The sequence below is a fragment of the Ranitomeya imitator genome, chromosome 4 (genome assembly GCF_032444005.1).
Source record: "Ranitomeya imitator isolate aRanImi1 chromosome 4, aRanImi1.pri, whole genome shotgun sequence".
NCBI lineage: Eukaryota > Metazoa > Chordata > Amphibia > Anura > Dendrobatidae > Ranitomeya > Ranitomeya imitator.
In genome coordinates, this window is record NC_091285.1 from 54,960,051 (window position 1) to 54,976,622 (window position 16,572).

Here is a 16,572-nt window from a genome sequence, read left to right on the forward strand (position 1 = left end):
CCCCATTCATACAGCAGCCACCAAAGATAACTGTAATTCTATCTCTTTAACAAGTTAGTTGCCTTGGCCAATTCTGACCACTGCATCTATGTGGTTAGATAAAGAGGTCTCCATTTATCACCCGGTTGGCTCCCAGTGACAGAACTGCAGGATCCCACTGGGCTTCTGCTGCATAAGTCCACCATCTTTATACCCAAAGTAGGCTCTGTCAGATGTTGACATTACCATCAAGGCTTCATACGGTCAAATGAAAGCAATTTAATCAACTATAAATATTTTATAGCAGCATCCATAACGACCATAATTATACAATTAACACATTATTTATCCCACATAATGACTGATGTAATTAAAAAATAATCAAAATTGCTATTTTTTATTCATATCACTTGAATAAAACAGAACTAAAAATTATTTAAAAAGTTATACAGTATGCACCTCAAAATAATACCAATGACAAAAATACTTTTCCTCTTGGAACGCAATGAAATGTAAACAAATTATTGAGTAAAAACTACTGACGTAATTATAAGGCACCAAAGAATTTAACCCTTGGAAAGTTTTCATTTTTTTGCTTACATTTTTCTCTACCCCTTTTTTCAAGAGGCATAACTTTTTTTTCCCCCAACATAGCCATATGAGGGTTTTTTTTCTCTGCGGGTCAAGTTGAAATTTTGAAATACAGCAATCAGTTTACCATATCATCAACTGGAAAATTCTAAGTTAATTTTTGTATTTTGTTTTTACAATGTTCAAAGTGCAATTGAGAATAGTGGTAAAACATTAATCTCCAGGTTAGAATAATTATGGCGATATCAAGAATGTTTAGGTTTTTTGTTGACTCTAAGGAGTTTTCCCACTGACAACATTCATTTTTATTAATAGATCTTGGCACAAAAATAAGTTCCGCAATTGGATGTGTTATAAAAAATTTTCCTGTGCTGAGATAATCTTATAAATGTGCCCCTGCTGTGTACTGTGTAAAGCCTGTGTCTGACCGTACAGGGACATGGTCTGATCATACCACAGCTCCTGGGCAGGGGAGGAAGCAAAAGAGTTTATACAGACTGGACAGTAGGGGAGGAATCAAAAAAGTATACAGACAAGACAGCATGGAATCACAGCTGATTCTTTCTGTGAGGTAAAACATGTCCCTGACTGTAGTAGAACAAGCAGTAAATGCTTTACCTCACATAAAGAATCAGCTGTGATCCCATGCTGTCTTGTCTGTAAACTCTCTTTTGCTTCTTCCCTTGCCCAAGAGCTGTGGTATGATCAGACCATATTCCTACATGTTTTTTAACATTGTTAATAGCAAGAAGAATCCCTCATGCCACCTGTGGAACATCTATACTGATCCTATAGGACCAATTTTTTACAGTTTTCTCTGAGTTTTATCATTCAGCATATTTCCCATTCCTGGATTTATTTACATATATTTATCAATTATCCCCACACATTGAAACTATGCACATGATTTATCCATATTGCCTTAGCTGAAAGGGGCTTCCAAATTTAAGTGCCAACTGGACATCCCTTCATATCTACATTTGTGCAATATTTCTCCTCAAACTACCTGTCAGTAAAGTAGCGATAGCGCACAGATATTGCCTTTTCATAAGCTATGTTATTAAACAGCAAATGGAACTATAGACAACATAGAAACACTATGGAGTCAATTCAGTAATATTTTAGGACATAAAATGACCTTAGCGAGTCATAATAATTTTGCGCAATTTGGAAGTTGCGCAAAATATTGCAACATTTGGCGATTACGAGTCAGTCTCTAGTAGCTATGCTAACATAAGAGTAACATGGGCGCCAGTCAAATTCATGAAAAGTTAAAACTTCAGAAATGTACTCCGAGCCTTGACTGGATTACATTTCCAGTGGGGGCACATGCCGTAAAATAAATGCGCACAATTCATTAAAGAAGTTTGAGTCGCTTAATGAATTCAGTGCACTGTACTCAAGCAAGCCCCATTATTAATATTGGCATGCACAAGTCCAGTCTTAATGAATTGTCCCCTAAGAGTGAATTTATAATAATATAATTTTCAAACATAATTTTCTGCTTCCTACCTGGATATTGTTGCTTGAAGGCAAACTGACATTTACAGAATCAGTTCCAGGAGCTGCAACTTCGGTGTCTATGAGATTCTCTGTGGGGACGTTCTGCACTGGTTTCAGATAAGCGATTTCATTCTGCTTGGAGTCCAGAGTCACACACACATCATATGAGAATGGGAAAGGTAAACTGGTATCACTGATCTCAGAAGGACATCCCAGGGTGAACTGAGGATACACATTTCTATTGAAAGCATCAAAGGATGTTGGACTGTGAGTTTTTCTGCATTTAGCGATGACTGTGATTAACACTGTGACAATGAATAGCAGAGAGATCAGGCCTATAGCTATTACAAGGTGGAATGTGGTATTGGAGACAGTTGCTGAGTTATTGGGTTGTCTCCTTATTTCTGGCACAACTTGCTGAAAATTGTCAGCCACAACTAAGTTCAAAGTGACTGTAGATGACAGAGCTGGGACTCCATTATCTTTCACCAGAACCACAAGTTTTTGTCTTAAAGACTCTGTATCTTGAAGATCTCGTCCAATCCTGATTTCCCCAGTATATTGGCCAATGGTGAATAATGAAGGATCGGGAACTTGTAGTAAGTGATAGGAGAGCCAGGAGTTGTGTCCAGAGTCAGCGTCCACTGCAATCACTTTGGTGACTAGATAACCTTTCTCAGCAGAGTGAGGAATAAACTCAAATAATGCTGATCCCTCAGTGTCTGGTGATGGGTAGAGGATCTTCGGAGCATTATCATTCTTATCAATGATACATATCCTCACTGTGACATTACTGCTTAGAGGAGGAGATCCACTGTCTTTAGCCATCACCTGGAACTGAAATTCCCGCAACTGTTCATAGTCAAAGGATCTCTGGGCATACAGAACTCCGGTCATTGAGTTTATGGAAACATAAGATGTCACTGGGATGTCATCAATATTTCTGTTGATAATAGTATACATGACCCTAGCGTTCTCATTTTCATCCAGGTCAGATGCATGAATATTCTGTATTGATGTTCCTGCTGGAATGTGCTCTGGAATGTAGGAAATATAAAGGGGTTTATCAAAGACTGGTTCATTATCATTCACATCCGAGACAGAAATGTGAACTGTTTTCTTAGTGACCATTGGAGGAGAGCCTTCATCTTCTGCTATGATTGTGATGTTGTATGCTGACATAATCTCTCTGTCAAGTTCTCCTGCAGTTACAAGCTTGAAATAATTATTAGATGATGGAACTAGTTTGAGTGTCTTTATTTCGGTTATTTCACAGTTCACCTCTCCATATTTTCCTGAATCCAAATCCTTTACATTAATTAAAGCCACAAGAGTCCCAAGTCCAGAGTCCTCTGGAATTGGAGTAGACAGTGACGCAATCGTTATCTCAGGAGCATTGTCATTGACATCCATAATATTTATTAAGACAGAACTTTGTGCAATTAGTCCTCCACCATCAGAGGCTTCTACTGTAATTTCATAAGTTTGAGTTGTTTCAAAGTCCAGCTCACCTTTGGTCTTGATGATCCCAGTTTGAGAATCCATAGTGAACACTTTTAGAGCATTTTCCGGGATATGACTAAACGAATATGAAATTTCTGCATTGGATCCTTCATCTTTATCAGTAGCATTTAGATGAACAACTAGATAATTGATTGGTAAGTTTTCATCTAAACTCACTTCATAATTATTTTGACTGAATACTGGATAATTGTCATTAGCATCCTGAACCAAAACCCTGACTACTGCTGTTCCAGATCTCATAGGTTTTCCTCCATCAAAAGCAGTCAATGTCAGTTCATATTTTTGCTGCATCTCACGATCTAATGATTGCACTAAGCTGAGTTCTGGATATTCCCTTTGTGATTCAGATTTTTCTACCAATGAAAAATATGGATTGGGAGTAAGATTATAATTATGTAAAGAATTAGATCCTAAATCTGGATCTCGAGCATTCCCAAGAACAAACCGTGCTCCAGGCAAGGCAGATTCACTGATCCGCACAGTAAAGCTATCCTTTGAAAAACTTGGCGGGTTGTCATTTATATCTTGGATTTCAATTTTTAAAGGAAAAACATTTACTGGATTTTCCGCCAAGATTTCAAGATCTAGAAAGCAGCTCGGCTCTGCCCCACAGATCTCCTCCCTGTCTATCCTGTCACTGACATATAAATTACCATTTTCTGCGCTGATATTGAAATAATTTCTGCTGTGATGAGAAACAATCCTTAACTTTCTCATTTTAAGGTTACTACTGTCCAATCCTAAATCTTCTGCAACGTTCCCAATGATAGAATTTAGCTTCAGCTCCTCTAGAATTGAGTAGTAGAACTGATTAGGAGCAGCCATAGAAAAGAAACCAAAGTAGAAGAATAGTACTTGCCAAGCCATGTCCTGGGTATAGTAAAAAGCCGAATTCTTGCAATTGTTTTCTTAGCATCCAAATAAAGATTAAAATTGGAGGTTATTATCCAACACACAAAATAATGGAGATCTTCAAGAACATAGCCTTGCTTCTTGTCCAGATCTGCAATTTCTGTGTATTAAAAAAATATCACTAGCGCCTCATGCTGTTAGAACGTTTCTGTAAAGTGTTAGGCAACAGCACCATCATGAGGATATATTCAGGTACTACAAATAAACTGTATAAAATGGGAACCATTACAATATTTAGAAAATATTTATAATCAATGTACTTATTTATAGAATATTAGCAATCAAATTAGAAATAATTATTATATGTATTTGAAAATCTTTGAACCTTCAATATGTTAGCGTTAGTGAAATGTTATTGGTGTAAATAAACTAATACATATGTTTTAGACATATTTCTTAATTTTCACTAATTATAAACAAATATTAATAAAACACATAATAAAAAAAATTGTTAAATATGTGCTGCACTGGAGGTATAAAATGTCATCTGAAATATAAAGGACTGTGTTTGCTTTTTATTCCTTTATATTTATATTCCTTTATTCATTTACCGTATATTTCCTGCCTCATATTTATTGGTCAATACTCAGGCATAACCTTTTATAATATCTTATTATACAATAGATTCAGCAAAGTTTTATGACTTCAGTATTAATGAAAGGCACAAAGGGAGTGTGGACACAGTATTACACAATGAATCCAATTTATTGTAAATCACCTAGTTAGGATTTATTGATATAACCTAGAAAAATTAAATTAGATATCGAAAACACCTAAATTAGGCTTTATTTTACAGATATCTAATAATATATTTCTTGCTGTTTTACATATTTTAGCAAATATTTTTTATGGTATGTGTTATGGACGGTAAACAAATGCTTTTATTTCTTATTAGAAGAAGCTCCAGAGGCAGACAAAAGTTTATTGAGGATCTTTCGAAAAAAATATGAAATCAAATATATTGAATAGCAAGTAGAATTTTAGCCTTAATTACTATATTACTATTTACTATTTTACTACTACTATTTTCAACAATTGATACTATAGATATTTCCTTTTGCTCGTATAAGACATATATATCTATGAAATGGAAGAGAACGCTTGTAAAATAAGAATGAGGACAACACAAACTAACAAGTAGTTATTGGTCACACAATTTAAGTCTTACTTGTGAGCCCCAACAAGCGCAAACACAAACATTATGAATAGGCAATGCACGCACACATTGCTGACATAGAAAAATGTGATTCATATAACTGTCTTGAACTGTAAAAGTTTAATGGGGTATTCTCATACTGTCTCCAGCCAAGTAATTTCTATAGAGCAGTCAGCAGCTCGCCTTCCTCAATCTCAGCTCCTGACCAAGGTGCTCTTATCAGTCTTGAGGAATCAGAATCTCACTTCGCACAATATCGTCAGTTTCCAGAGTTGCTCTGCACTTGAACTAGGTCACTCTGTAATGACTCTACGTAAGAGTTTCACTTTTTGCATTCAAGAACTGAAATAAATTAACTTTTTAATGATATTCTAGTTTTGTGAGAAGCACCTGTATAAGATTATCTCAGCAAAGAAACATTTATTTTAAAAACATCCAATTGTGCAAATTGTTATTTGTCAAAAGTCTGTTGATTAAAATGTGTATTAAAAATAACTTTGTTGGTGGTAAAACCCTTTAAGGCTAAACAAACTGCACAATTCGAACTACAAAGCTATGAAAACGATTTTGATCTCCCCATAATAGGGGGAAAAAATTCATATCTCCAAATATAAAAATCAGTAATAAATTCCTGCATCAACACCCAATCTCTTTCAATCTAGTAACTCCATCTTGTGATAATATAGTTTTTACAAAGCCATCTAGTCCACTCTTGAACTTTGTCAATAAATCTATATTTACAAACTTGTGCTTCAGAAAGTCTCACTTAACTTTCTGTATAGAGTAAAAGGGTTACTTCCTAAAAAAAAAAAAAAAAAAAATGGCTGATTGCTAGGGTTCCAATTGTTCAGACCCCGATGTTCTCAAGATCTGAGCTCTGGAACCAAAAGAACGAGGAACTCTGCAGCTCCATCCTAACTGGATCAAAAGAACATGTGCTCAGCCTTTGAACAATTCATTGTCTATGGGTGTTAGGGTTGGCGGATTGCACTAAATAAATTTAATAATGAAATGCAATCACAACCCGAGGTCCACCATGCAGAGATGTAAAACTGCAGCTAATGTGAACAATGGTGGAACACATAGCGAGCGATTGCTAGCTTGCACTGAGTTACACGTCACTCAATGAACAGCACACAAAGTTGTGTGAGTCTCACACAGAATCAGAACAGATGCTCTGCTATAGAGCTGTGACATTCACACACAGTAACAAAACAGATGCTCTGCAATAGAGCTGTGTCACTCGCACACAGTAACAAAGAATATATGACGCTAGATACGATCCCTGTTAACCTCACAGGGGATCAAAGCTCACTAACAGGTCAAGTAGCAAACAGTGGTCACACGGTTAGCAGCAGCACTTAACCAACTCCTCTCCAGATGGGCCAGAATTCTAATGGCTAGATGCCAGCCCTGAATCCATGCAAGCAAACTCCTCTCTGGAGGTGCTGGAATCCTAATGGCTTAGCGCTGACCCTGAACACATGCTGACAGAAACCACACTGTTGCTATGTCTCATTCTCACATGGAAAGAGGTTGTTACTAGTGCATCGGCATGCGCCACTGAGAGCCTTTTATACAAAAAGCTCAAGTCCAGTCAGACAGGACTGAGTATGCTCAGTAGGGTGATTTCTGGACTTAATCTCCAGAGCGTTCGCTCATCGCTGCCTACTGCTGGTTACCATAGGCTTGACTGAAGAGCCAGTGGAATGCCTGTCTGGGCCGTGGCGTATTCGGTACCAGGTCCGGTCACTCTTAAAGGGGATGTCACAGTGGCTGCGACCCAGTCCGTGGCCCTGGGCGCCCAATTAAAGAGGAATGGTCTTTTAAGGGGAATTGTGAATAAAGTCTATTATTTGTGATGCCACCTATGGTTCTCGGCCAGTAGGACCCGAAGACACTTAAAGGAGTCCTCTGGGGTGATGATATGGATAGATGTGACGCTTCCCACTGGTGAAGCGGGGTCCCCAGCACTCCCAAAGTGTGTGGCAAAGATGGTGTATGCCGACGAATAAGTGGAGGACACAAGTTGTAAAGTCTTTATCTGGTTTACTGTCGTTAGCAAGCCACAGACCTGGGTAACAGGCACAGGTGTCCTGTGGTCTAGCCAGCTCCGAGGCAATGGGAGAATCTCCTTCCCAGCTGAGGTCCGTGAGCCTTCCCTCTTTGCACTGTTATATGAGGTCTCTGCTGCCTGAAGCTTTCCAACAAGGTCCTCGTTCTTTCCCCTATGCTGGGACAGGCACCTGCATGACGGGCAGCTTGAGCCATTTTACAGGGACTCTATCATGCCCCGGGCTCTTCAGGTGCTGCTGTGTCTCAGATGTGGTGTCGGCCAATTACATACAGTTTTGGCCCTCCGGTTCTACTCTATGTCTTAGAGTCCCACAAAAGCCTCAAGCTCCTGGTATCCGGCTGCTGCACTCTGGTTCTGAGGGTGTCCGATCCCAGTTCCCCTCTGAGCCCTTTGTCTCTCCTTTGCTCCTTCCCTCTGTAGCTCCATCACATACAACCCTTCAGGTTCTCTCACTCCTTCCAGAGGCTGCAGCTCCCTTGTAGCTGCTCGGCCTCTCTGTCTGCTCTCAGTACCAGACTTCCTTCTCCTTCAGTGTCTCTATCAGACTGTCCTCACTCCTCCTCCAGGTCAGGATACATATAGCTCAGGGAAGCTCCCCTGAATCCGGGTCCTGAGCTCCCCCTCCTGGCTTGGATTTGGAAAGTGTTATGTGTGGGTGCCTTACCTGGTAAAGAGAACTCCATTGCCTCCAAGCATGATATTACCCTAACCGAAGGGAAGGCAACATCACTGTAACAACCGGTTACCTGGGGTGTTACACCAGCAGTAACCAGACAAATATCATGAGCCTGAGCAAGATGCGAGGACTGACGTCTATGCTTAGCAGCACCCACAGCGGCCAAAGCTGGATGGGAGACCGAAGATGCAGGCAAGGCTTGGAATCTACCCTGTGCAGTGGGAGAATCCCAGCTCCTAGCAATGGCCTGCTGTGATATTTTTAGCAGTTCCATAAATAACAAAAATGTGGTAATTGAGCTTGCAAACCTATGCTCCATTTAAGTTGGGGTGGTGTCCTGTTCTTTGAGTTCTGGAGCTGTAATTCAAGGATCACCGAAGATCCCATTGGTAAAATTCCCAGTAAGCAGCAAATAGGAAATAACTAGCTTTTTTTTTTAGAGAATAACGCTTTAAAGGTGAAGGTGATATATGATATTAGTTATATATTGCTCCTATTGAATTAAACTTCATTCATGATTAGTCCAACCAAAAACAACAGTTGAGTACAATATTTTTACAAATTGTAGTCTTAGCGTACCAGTGGACATATAAAATAAATATTTTTCTAAATGACTTAAAGTTTCTAGAATGTGATTAAAAGGAAATATAATCATAAAATAATTCATAAACTTGTTAAAATACATTAAAAAATTAAGTTTTAAGAATAAAGTAAGAAGCAACTTACCTGTGTAACTTGTTCAGTAGGCATATTTCCACCAACAATAACAGAATCATCAGTGTCTATGAGATTCTCTGTGGGGACGTTCTGCACTGGTTTCAGATAAGCGATTTCATTCTGCTTGGAGTCCAGAGTCACACACACATCATAGGAGAATGGGAAAGGTAAACTGGTATCACTGATCTCAGAAGGACATCCCAGGGTGAACTGAGGATACACGTTTCTATTGAAAGCATCAAAGGATGTTGGACTGTGAGTTTTTCGGCATTTAGCGATGACTGTGATTAACACTGTGACAATGAATAACAGAGAGATCAGGCCTATAGCTATTACAAGGTAGAATGTGGTATTGGAGACAGTTGCTGAGTTATTGAGTTGTCTTCTTATTTCTGGTACAACTTGTTGAAAATTTTCAGCCATAACTAAGTTCAAAGTGACCGTAGATGACAGAGATGGGACTCCATTATCCTTCACCAGAACCACAAGTTTTTGTCTCAATGACTCTGTGTCTGGAAGATCTCGTCCAATCCTGATTTCCCCAGTATATTGGCCAATGTTGAATAATGAAGGATCGGGAACTTGTAGTAAGTGATAGGAGAGCCAGGCGTTGTGTCCAGAGTCAGCATCCACTGCAATCACTTTGGTGACTAGATAACCTTTCTCAGCAGAGTGAGGAATAAACTCAAATAATGCTGATCCCTCAGTGTCTGGTGATGGGTAGAGGATCTTTGGAGCATTATCATTCTTATCAATGATACATATCCTCACTGTGACATTACTGCTTAGAGGAGGAGATCCACTGTCTTTAGCCATCACCTGGAACTGAAATTCCCGCAACTGTTCATAGTCAAATGATCTCTGGGCATAAATTTCCCCAGTAATTGAGTTGATGGAGACATATGACGTAACTGGAATATTATCTATATTTGAATTAATAATTGAGTGAATTATCTCAGCATTTTCATTATCGTCTCGGTCTGATGCATACACAGCGTGCAGTGCGGTTCCTGCTTGAGTATGCTCTGGAGTATAAACAATATAAATTGGTTTATCAAAACGTGGGAAATTGTCATTTATATCAAATATGACAATATACATTATCTTCTCTGTAACCATTTGAGGGGATCCTCCATCTTCACAAATAGCTGTGATGTTATAGCTTGAATTTTTCTCTCTATCCAAATGAGTTGCAGTCACAAGTTTGTAATAATTGTTAGATGATGGGGTCAATGTAAATGTAATAGTTTCTGAAATTTGACACGTAACTTCCCCATTTCTCCCAGAGTCTAAATCTGTAATATGAATTAATGCCACAAGTGTTCCAGGTGCCGAATCCTCTGGAATAGGGTTTGATAGTGAAGCGAGCATTATTTCCGGAGCATTATCATTGACATCCTCAATCTGTATTATTACGGTACATTTGGCTCCGAGGCCGCCACCATCTGTGGCTTCCACAGTCATCTCATAACTTTTTGCTGATTCATAGTCTAATTCTCCTTTAGTTCGAATTATACCGGTTTCTGTATTCATACTAAATACATTATTGACTTTCTCAGACATATGACTGAATGAATATGTAACTTCCCCATTGGATCCTTCATCTTCGTCTGTGGCATTGAGTTGAAGAACAAGAGAACCAAGTGGTGAATTTTCATTTAGATGGATTCTATAGGCATCCTGACTAAATACAGGATAATTGTCATTTGCGTCTTGTACAACAATTGTAATGCATGCAGTTCCAGTTTTCAGAGGATTTCCGCCATCAGATGCCGTCAGAATTAATGTATATTGCTTTTGCTTTTCACGATCCAGACTTTGCGCCAAGATCAGCTCAGGATGTTTTTTTCCTTCAGTGTCAGTTTTTACTTTTAAAGAAAACTGTAGATTAGGGTCTAAAGTATAACTCTGTAAGGAATTAGTGCCAATATCTGGGTCAAGTGCATTTCCCAGAATAAAACGTGAACCCGGAGAAGCGGACTCGCTTATCCCTAGCTGAAATAAATTCTTAAAAAATGTTGGTGAATTATCATTAATATCTTGGATTTCAATCTTGACTGGATAAACATTCACAGGATTTTCAGCCAGAATCTCAAGGTCCATGACGCAGATCTGCTCGGACCCGCACAGCTCTTCTCTATCTATCCGGTCACTTACATATAAATTTCCATTTTCTAAACTCACGTTGAAATAATTCCTGTTATTATGAGAAACAATTCTTAATTTTCTGATTTCTAATTCATTGGTAGTTAATCCCAAATCTTTCACTAAATTCCCAACTGCGGCATTTATCTTCATCTCTTCTGGAATCGAATAGTGGAGTGGATTAGAAGCAGCCACAGAAAATAAAGTAAAGCAGAGAAATAATACTTGCCAAGCCATGCTGTCTATAGAAGAGGAGTCTTCACTTTCCATAAGAATCCAAGGAAAACTGTAATGTTTAATCCTGAATTATAGGAAGAAAAGTGTCCACATACAAAGAGCAGGAGTGGGAATGCCACTATCCTTGTCTAGGGTCTGCTGTGTATGAATATAGTAAGTATCCGCAGCTCCACACGGAATATTCCGCTTCTCTGCCATCTTATCCAACACTGACATCATGAGGCGAAATGTAAGAACTGCCATTCCATTGAAAAAAAATAACAATTTGACTTTATAAAGGTCTTCTAAATTTTTTTTTATAAAGTAGAAAATGTTATACATGCTGCAACATATTTTTACAATTGTAGGCATTTTCCTACATTAGAAATGGAAAGCACTTACAGAACAGGTACAGAATATTTCTATTCAATTGAATTTAACTTTTTTAAATTCATTTTGTTTTCTTTTCTTTTTTAATTCTTTTTGCCTGCCTTAACGTTTTAATGTTTATGTTAAAAATAACATTAGTTCTAAAATGCTTCTTAATGCTGCAACGTGCCTTCCTTATGGTGGAACTTGCAATAAATAAAATAATAAATTCAAATGTCTATAATCATTTTCTGATGATGGACCATTTCTTTATCACTTGCATAATGACAATATATAATGTACTGTATGAACAAAGAAATGATATCAACTGCAATATTATTCACCATAGTACGCACAAAATTGAAATAGACGGAGTAAAACATAAACTCAATATAATATATAGTACAAGACTCAAAATTACTAAGCATAAAAATTATCTTTATAAAACATGATTAAACATACATATACATAAATGGATTAAGCAACATGCAAAATGTGCATCGGGTCATGGGTGGCTAGCCGGTCTTTAGTATTCCTTTGCTTTGGTAATATTTTGTTTAGTTTTTTGTCCATTACGGGCAGTTTATAACTGATGGATTTTGGTACCACGTTTGTCTACATATTTTTCTTATCCATATACATTCTGTTTTTCTATTTAACTGTGGATATACACTACTGTTCAAAGTTTAGGGTCACCCAGACAATTTTGTGTTTTCCTTGAAAACTCATACTCTTATTAATGAAATGAGTTGCCAAATGAATTGAAAATCTTGCCCAGACATTGACAAGGTTAAAAAAAAGATTTTTATTTAATAATTTTCTCCTTCAAACTTCACTTTCGTCAAAGAATGCTCCCTTTGCAGCAATTACAGCATTGCAGACCTTTGGCATTCTAGCAGTTAATTTGCTAAGGTAATCTTGAGAAATTTCACCCCGTGCTTCCAGAAGTCCCTCCCACAAGTTGGTTTGGCTTGATGGGCACTTTTTGCGTACCATACAGTCAAGCTGCTCCCACAACAGTTCAGTGGGGTTGAGATCTGGTGATTGTGTTGGCAACTCCATTACAGATAGAATACCAGCTGCCTGCTTCTTCCCTAAATACTTCTTGCATAATTTGGAGGTGTGCTTTGGGTCATTGTCCTGTTGTAGGATGAAATTGGCCCGAATCAAACGCTGTCCACAGGGTATGGCATGGCGTTGCAAAATGGAGTGATAGCCTTCCTTATTCAAAATCCCTTTTACCTTGTACAAATCTCCCACTTTACCAGCACCAAAGCAACCCCAGACCATCACATTACCTCCACAATGCTTTACAGATGGCATCAGGCACTCTTCCAGCATCTTTTCAGTTGTTCTGCGTCTCACAAATGTTCTTCTGCGTGATCCAAACATCTCAAACTTGGATTCGTCTGTCCATAACACTATTTTCCAATCTTCCTCTGTCCAATGTCTGTGTTGTTCTGCCTATGTTAATCTTTCCCATTTGTTAGCCAGACATAGCTTTTTCTTTGCCACTGTGCCCTGAAGGCCTGCATCCCGGAGTCGCCTCTTCACTGTAGACGTTGACACTGGCGTTTTGCGTGTACTATTTAATGAAGCTGCCAGTTGAGGACCTGTGAGGCGTCGACTTCTCAAACTACAGACTCTAATGTACTTGTCTTGTTGCTCAGTTGTGCAGCGGGGCCTCCCACTTCTCTTTCTACTCTGGTAAGAGCCTGGTTGTGCTCTCCTCTGAAGGGAGTAGTACACACCGTTGTAGGAAATCTTCAGTTTCTTGGCAATTTCTCGCATGGAATAGCCTTCATTTCTAAGAACAAGAATAGACTGTTGAGTTTCACATGAAAGTTCTTTTTCTTCTGGCCATTTTGAGAGTTTAATGGAACCTACAAATGTAATGCTCCAGATTCTCAACTAGCTCAAAGGAAGGTCAGGTTTATAGGTTCTCTATTCAGCCAAACTGTTTTCATCTGTGCTAACATACTTGCACAAGGGTTTTCAAGGCTATTCTAACCATCCATTAGTCTTCTTACACAGTTAGCAAGCACAAAGAACACTAGAGTGATGGTTGTTGGAAATGGGCCTCTATACAGCTATGAAAGTATTGTATTACAAACTAGACATTTGCAGCTAGAATAGTTATTTACCACATGTAACAGTGCTTTTCTTTCAAAAATAAGGAAATTTCTAAGTGACCCTAAACTTTTGAAAGGTATTGTATACATTTATATATTTATACTGATCAGGCTGTCTCCCTTACTTCTAATACTTATGTGCAGAGTCACTTTTTTCGAAATGGTTTTCTAACAATCATGAACTTGTTTTTATGCTTAATAGTTTTGAGCCTTTTACCATTTTTAGATTATATTGACTTTATGTCTTATACTTTTTTTGCACTTTTTGCAGATTGGGTATGTTAATATTTACAGGTGTTACTATAGACATTACTTCTTAGGAGTCTTGCTATATGATTGTATGATTTTCCATGAATAAAATAGGCAGATGTCAGATTATTAGTATTGCTGTTAGAGAACATATTAACTTATGGTTCAAATATTTCATGAAGCCTAACAATAGCTTTAAACTGCATCCCTCAAATCTTCTGAACATTGTCATAGAAAGTTGCTAGGTAGTCATTATCTATACAGTTACCAACATTGAAGAAATTAGGAAGACATTTTCCCTGAATAGCAGATTAATTTATTCTCATGAGCATCTATTCAGACTATATTAAATGTTTGTGTTCCATCTATAAGTTAGGTAAATGTCCTCTCTAACATCATCCGCCATCACTACAGAATCCATTCCCTGCACTGACATTTGGAATTTCAAGATCTAAGAGAACAGGTTGGAACCAATAGTAATAAAAAAAAGAGATGGACTATATGATAATTTATAGAAAAAGATAAGGAGCCTTATGTTGGAATAGGAGGAAGGGTTATGCAGAGATGGTGATTTGGGGGAGGTGTGAGAAGTAGGGTGTGGTAGGGTCGAATCTTTACAAATCCAGGGAAACCATATTTTGAGGAATTGGGGGTGAATGTTGGATTCCCAACTGTATAGTCCTTCTAGATGTTGTGTTAGGGGGATTTTATCTACCCACTTGGAAAGCATGGGAGGACTTGTCTGTTTCCAGCATAATGGCATCAGGAGTTTAGCAGCTCCGAATAAGCATGCTAAGAGGTCATGCTTTTTGGATTTGAAATGATTCAAGAGACTGGATAGTAGAACTACTGTAGGGGTTTGAGTATGTCTAATAATCCATAAATCTCTTAAAGTCAATTCTGTCTCCTTGCAAAATTGTTTTAATTTAGGGCAAAACTAGAAAATATGTGAAAGAGTTCCTTTGTGAGAGTTGCATCTCCAGCATATATTTGAGTCAGTTAGACCAAAGTGGTGTAATAGTTCACTTTAGTTATTTATTAACCCATCGTCCACCACACCCCATCTGGTGTATGTAAATAAAACACATGACTCCTTGTAACTTGAGTAAAATGGTAGCAGAAGCCTTTATTGATTACAATTAAAGCCCGCAGTGCCCGCAACAATGTTAACCTCACAACTTTATAAATAATGTAAACTTTATATGTATGTAACAGGTTACTAGGTCTAGGACAGAGACAAAACCTCACAACCATAAGTATCTCTGGCCGCACTACACCAGCCCAGAAAGTAAGGTATTAATATCACATAATTAATACCCCTAACCTAGCAGGACTCACATCCGCAAGTTATATTGGGCAGGAACTGAAGTCATTATTCCCAAAAGTACCTTCCATCCGAAGGACATCACAATTAATAAGCTTTTATGCCAGACCGATCACCCGCTGGGGTGACAGAAAACACACTGCAGTAATGTCCAATGCCAATATCTTTTCTTGCATTTTCTAAAATCAATAGTGTTGAATTTCTTTCATCCTGGATTGTTATGGTTTTGGATAAAAAGTGGTTGGTCTGATTTGCTCCACTACTTATTTTAGGAGATACAAGGAAAAGATGTATGGCATGTGACATTATTGCAATATAGATAGTATTACTTTTCCATATGGGTTTTATTAAGGTGTAATTGGAGTTGTATAACATAAATTACTCTTATTTGTCTGAAAATTAGGAAATTGGTACTAATATGGTTGTTAAGGCTAGCAGAACGCACCGAATAATATAAAGGAGGCTATCAGGTGCATTCGCAGCCCGGGGTCCACCGTGCAGAGATTTTACCTGCTGCTCAGTAATGGCGGACAGTATATGGCAGTATAATAGAAAGCACACACGGGTTAGCGTCACCCGGTATGTAAGGAGAAGGGCCCTGTTGTGTCACAGGACCACAATACCACAGAATGAACGGTAGTGTTTTGTCACGGGACTCTGCCCCAAGGACACAGGGTTAGAGTTCTTCTAAATCCACTAATAGTCGGTGCCTCACCTGCGGTGCCAAGGAAAACTAAACAATAATTGATTTAGCACACTGAGTGCATGCAGCGCCACTCTGGTGGATGACAATAACTGCCCTAACTAGGGACAGGAAAGTGCACTAGTTGAGCATGGCGCCGCACTGGCGAATGCTGCTTATGACGCTGTAGGATCGTGCCTCGTGTTGGATGGCACTAACTGGTGCTAGTCAGCTCCAAACACTCAAACCACATACGACATAGTAACATAGTAACATAGTTAGTAAGGCCGAAAAAAGACATTTGTCCATCCAGTTCAGCC

At 38.4% G+C, this 16,572-nt stretch overlaps 2 protein-coding genes across 2 annotated transcripts in view; both read right to left on the reverse strand.

The window, feature by feature from the left end:
* LOC138675454 (protocadherin gamma-A4-like) overlaps positions 1-4,500 on the reverse strand; it is a 732,953-nt gene extending 728,453 nt beyond the window's left edge. Inside the window, exon 1 of the mRNA XM_069763694.1 lies at positions 2,083-4,500. Coding sequence (XP_069619795.1) covers positions 2,083-4,464 — 2,382 coding nt within the window. The 5' untranslated portion in view covers positions 4,465-4,500. The remainder of the gene's footprint in view (positions 1-2,082) is intronic.
* Positions 4,501-9,033: 4,533 nt separating this feature from the next.
* Positions 9,034-11,604, reverse strand: LOC138674450 (protocadherin gamma-B5-like). The gene is made up of 2 exons (XM_069762291.1): positions 9,145-11,604; positions 9,034-9,042 (listed from the first exon to the last, which is right to left on the reverse strand). The coding sequence occupies exons 1-2, from the start codon at positions 11,548-11,550 to the stop codon at positions 9,034-9,036; spliced, it is 2,415 nt and encodes an 804-aa protein (XP_069618392.1). The 5' UTR covers positions 11,551-11,604.
* Positions 11,605-16,572: the final 4,968 nt, after the last annotated feature.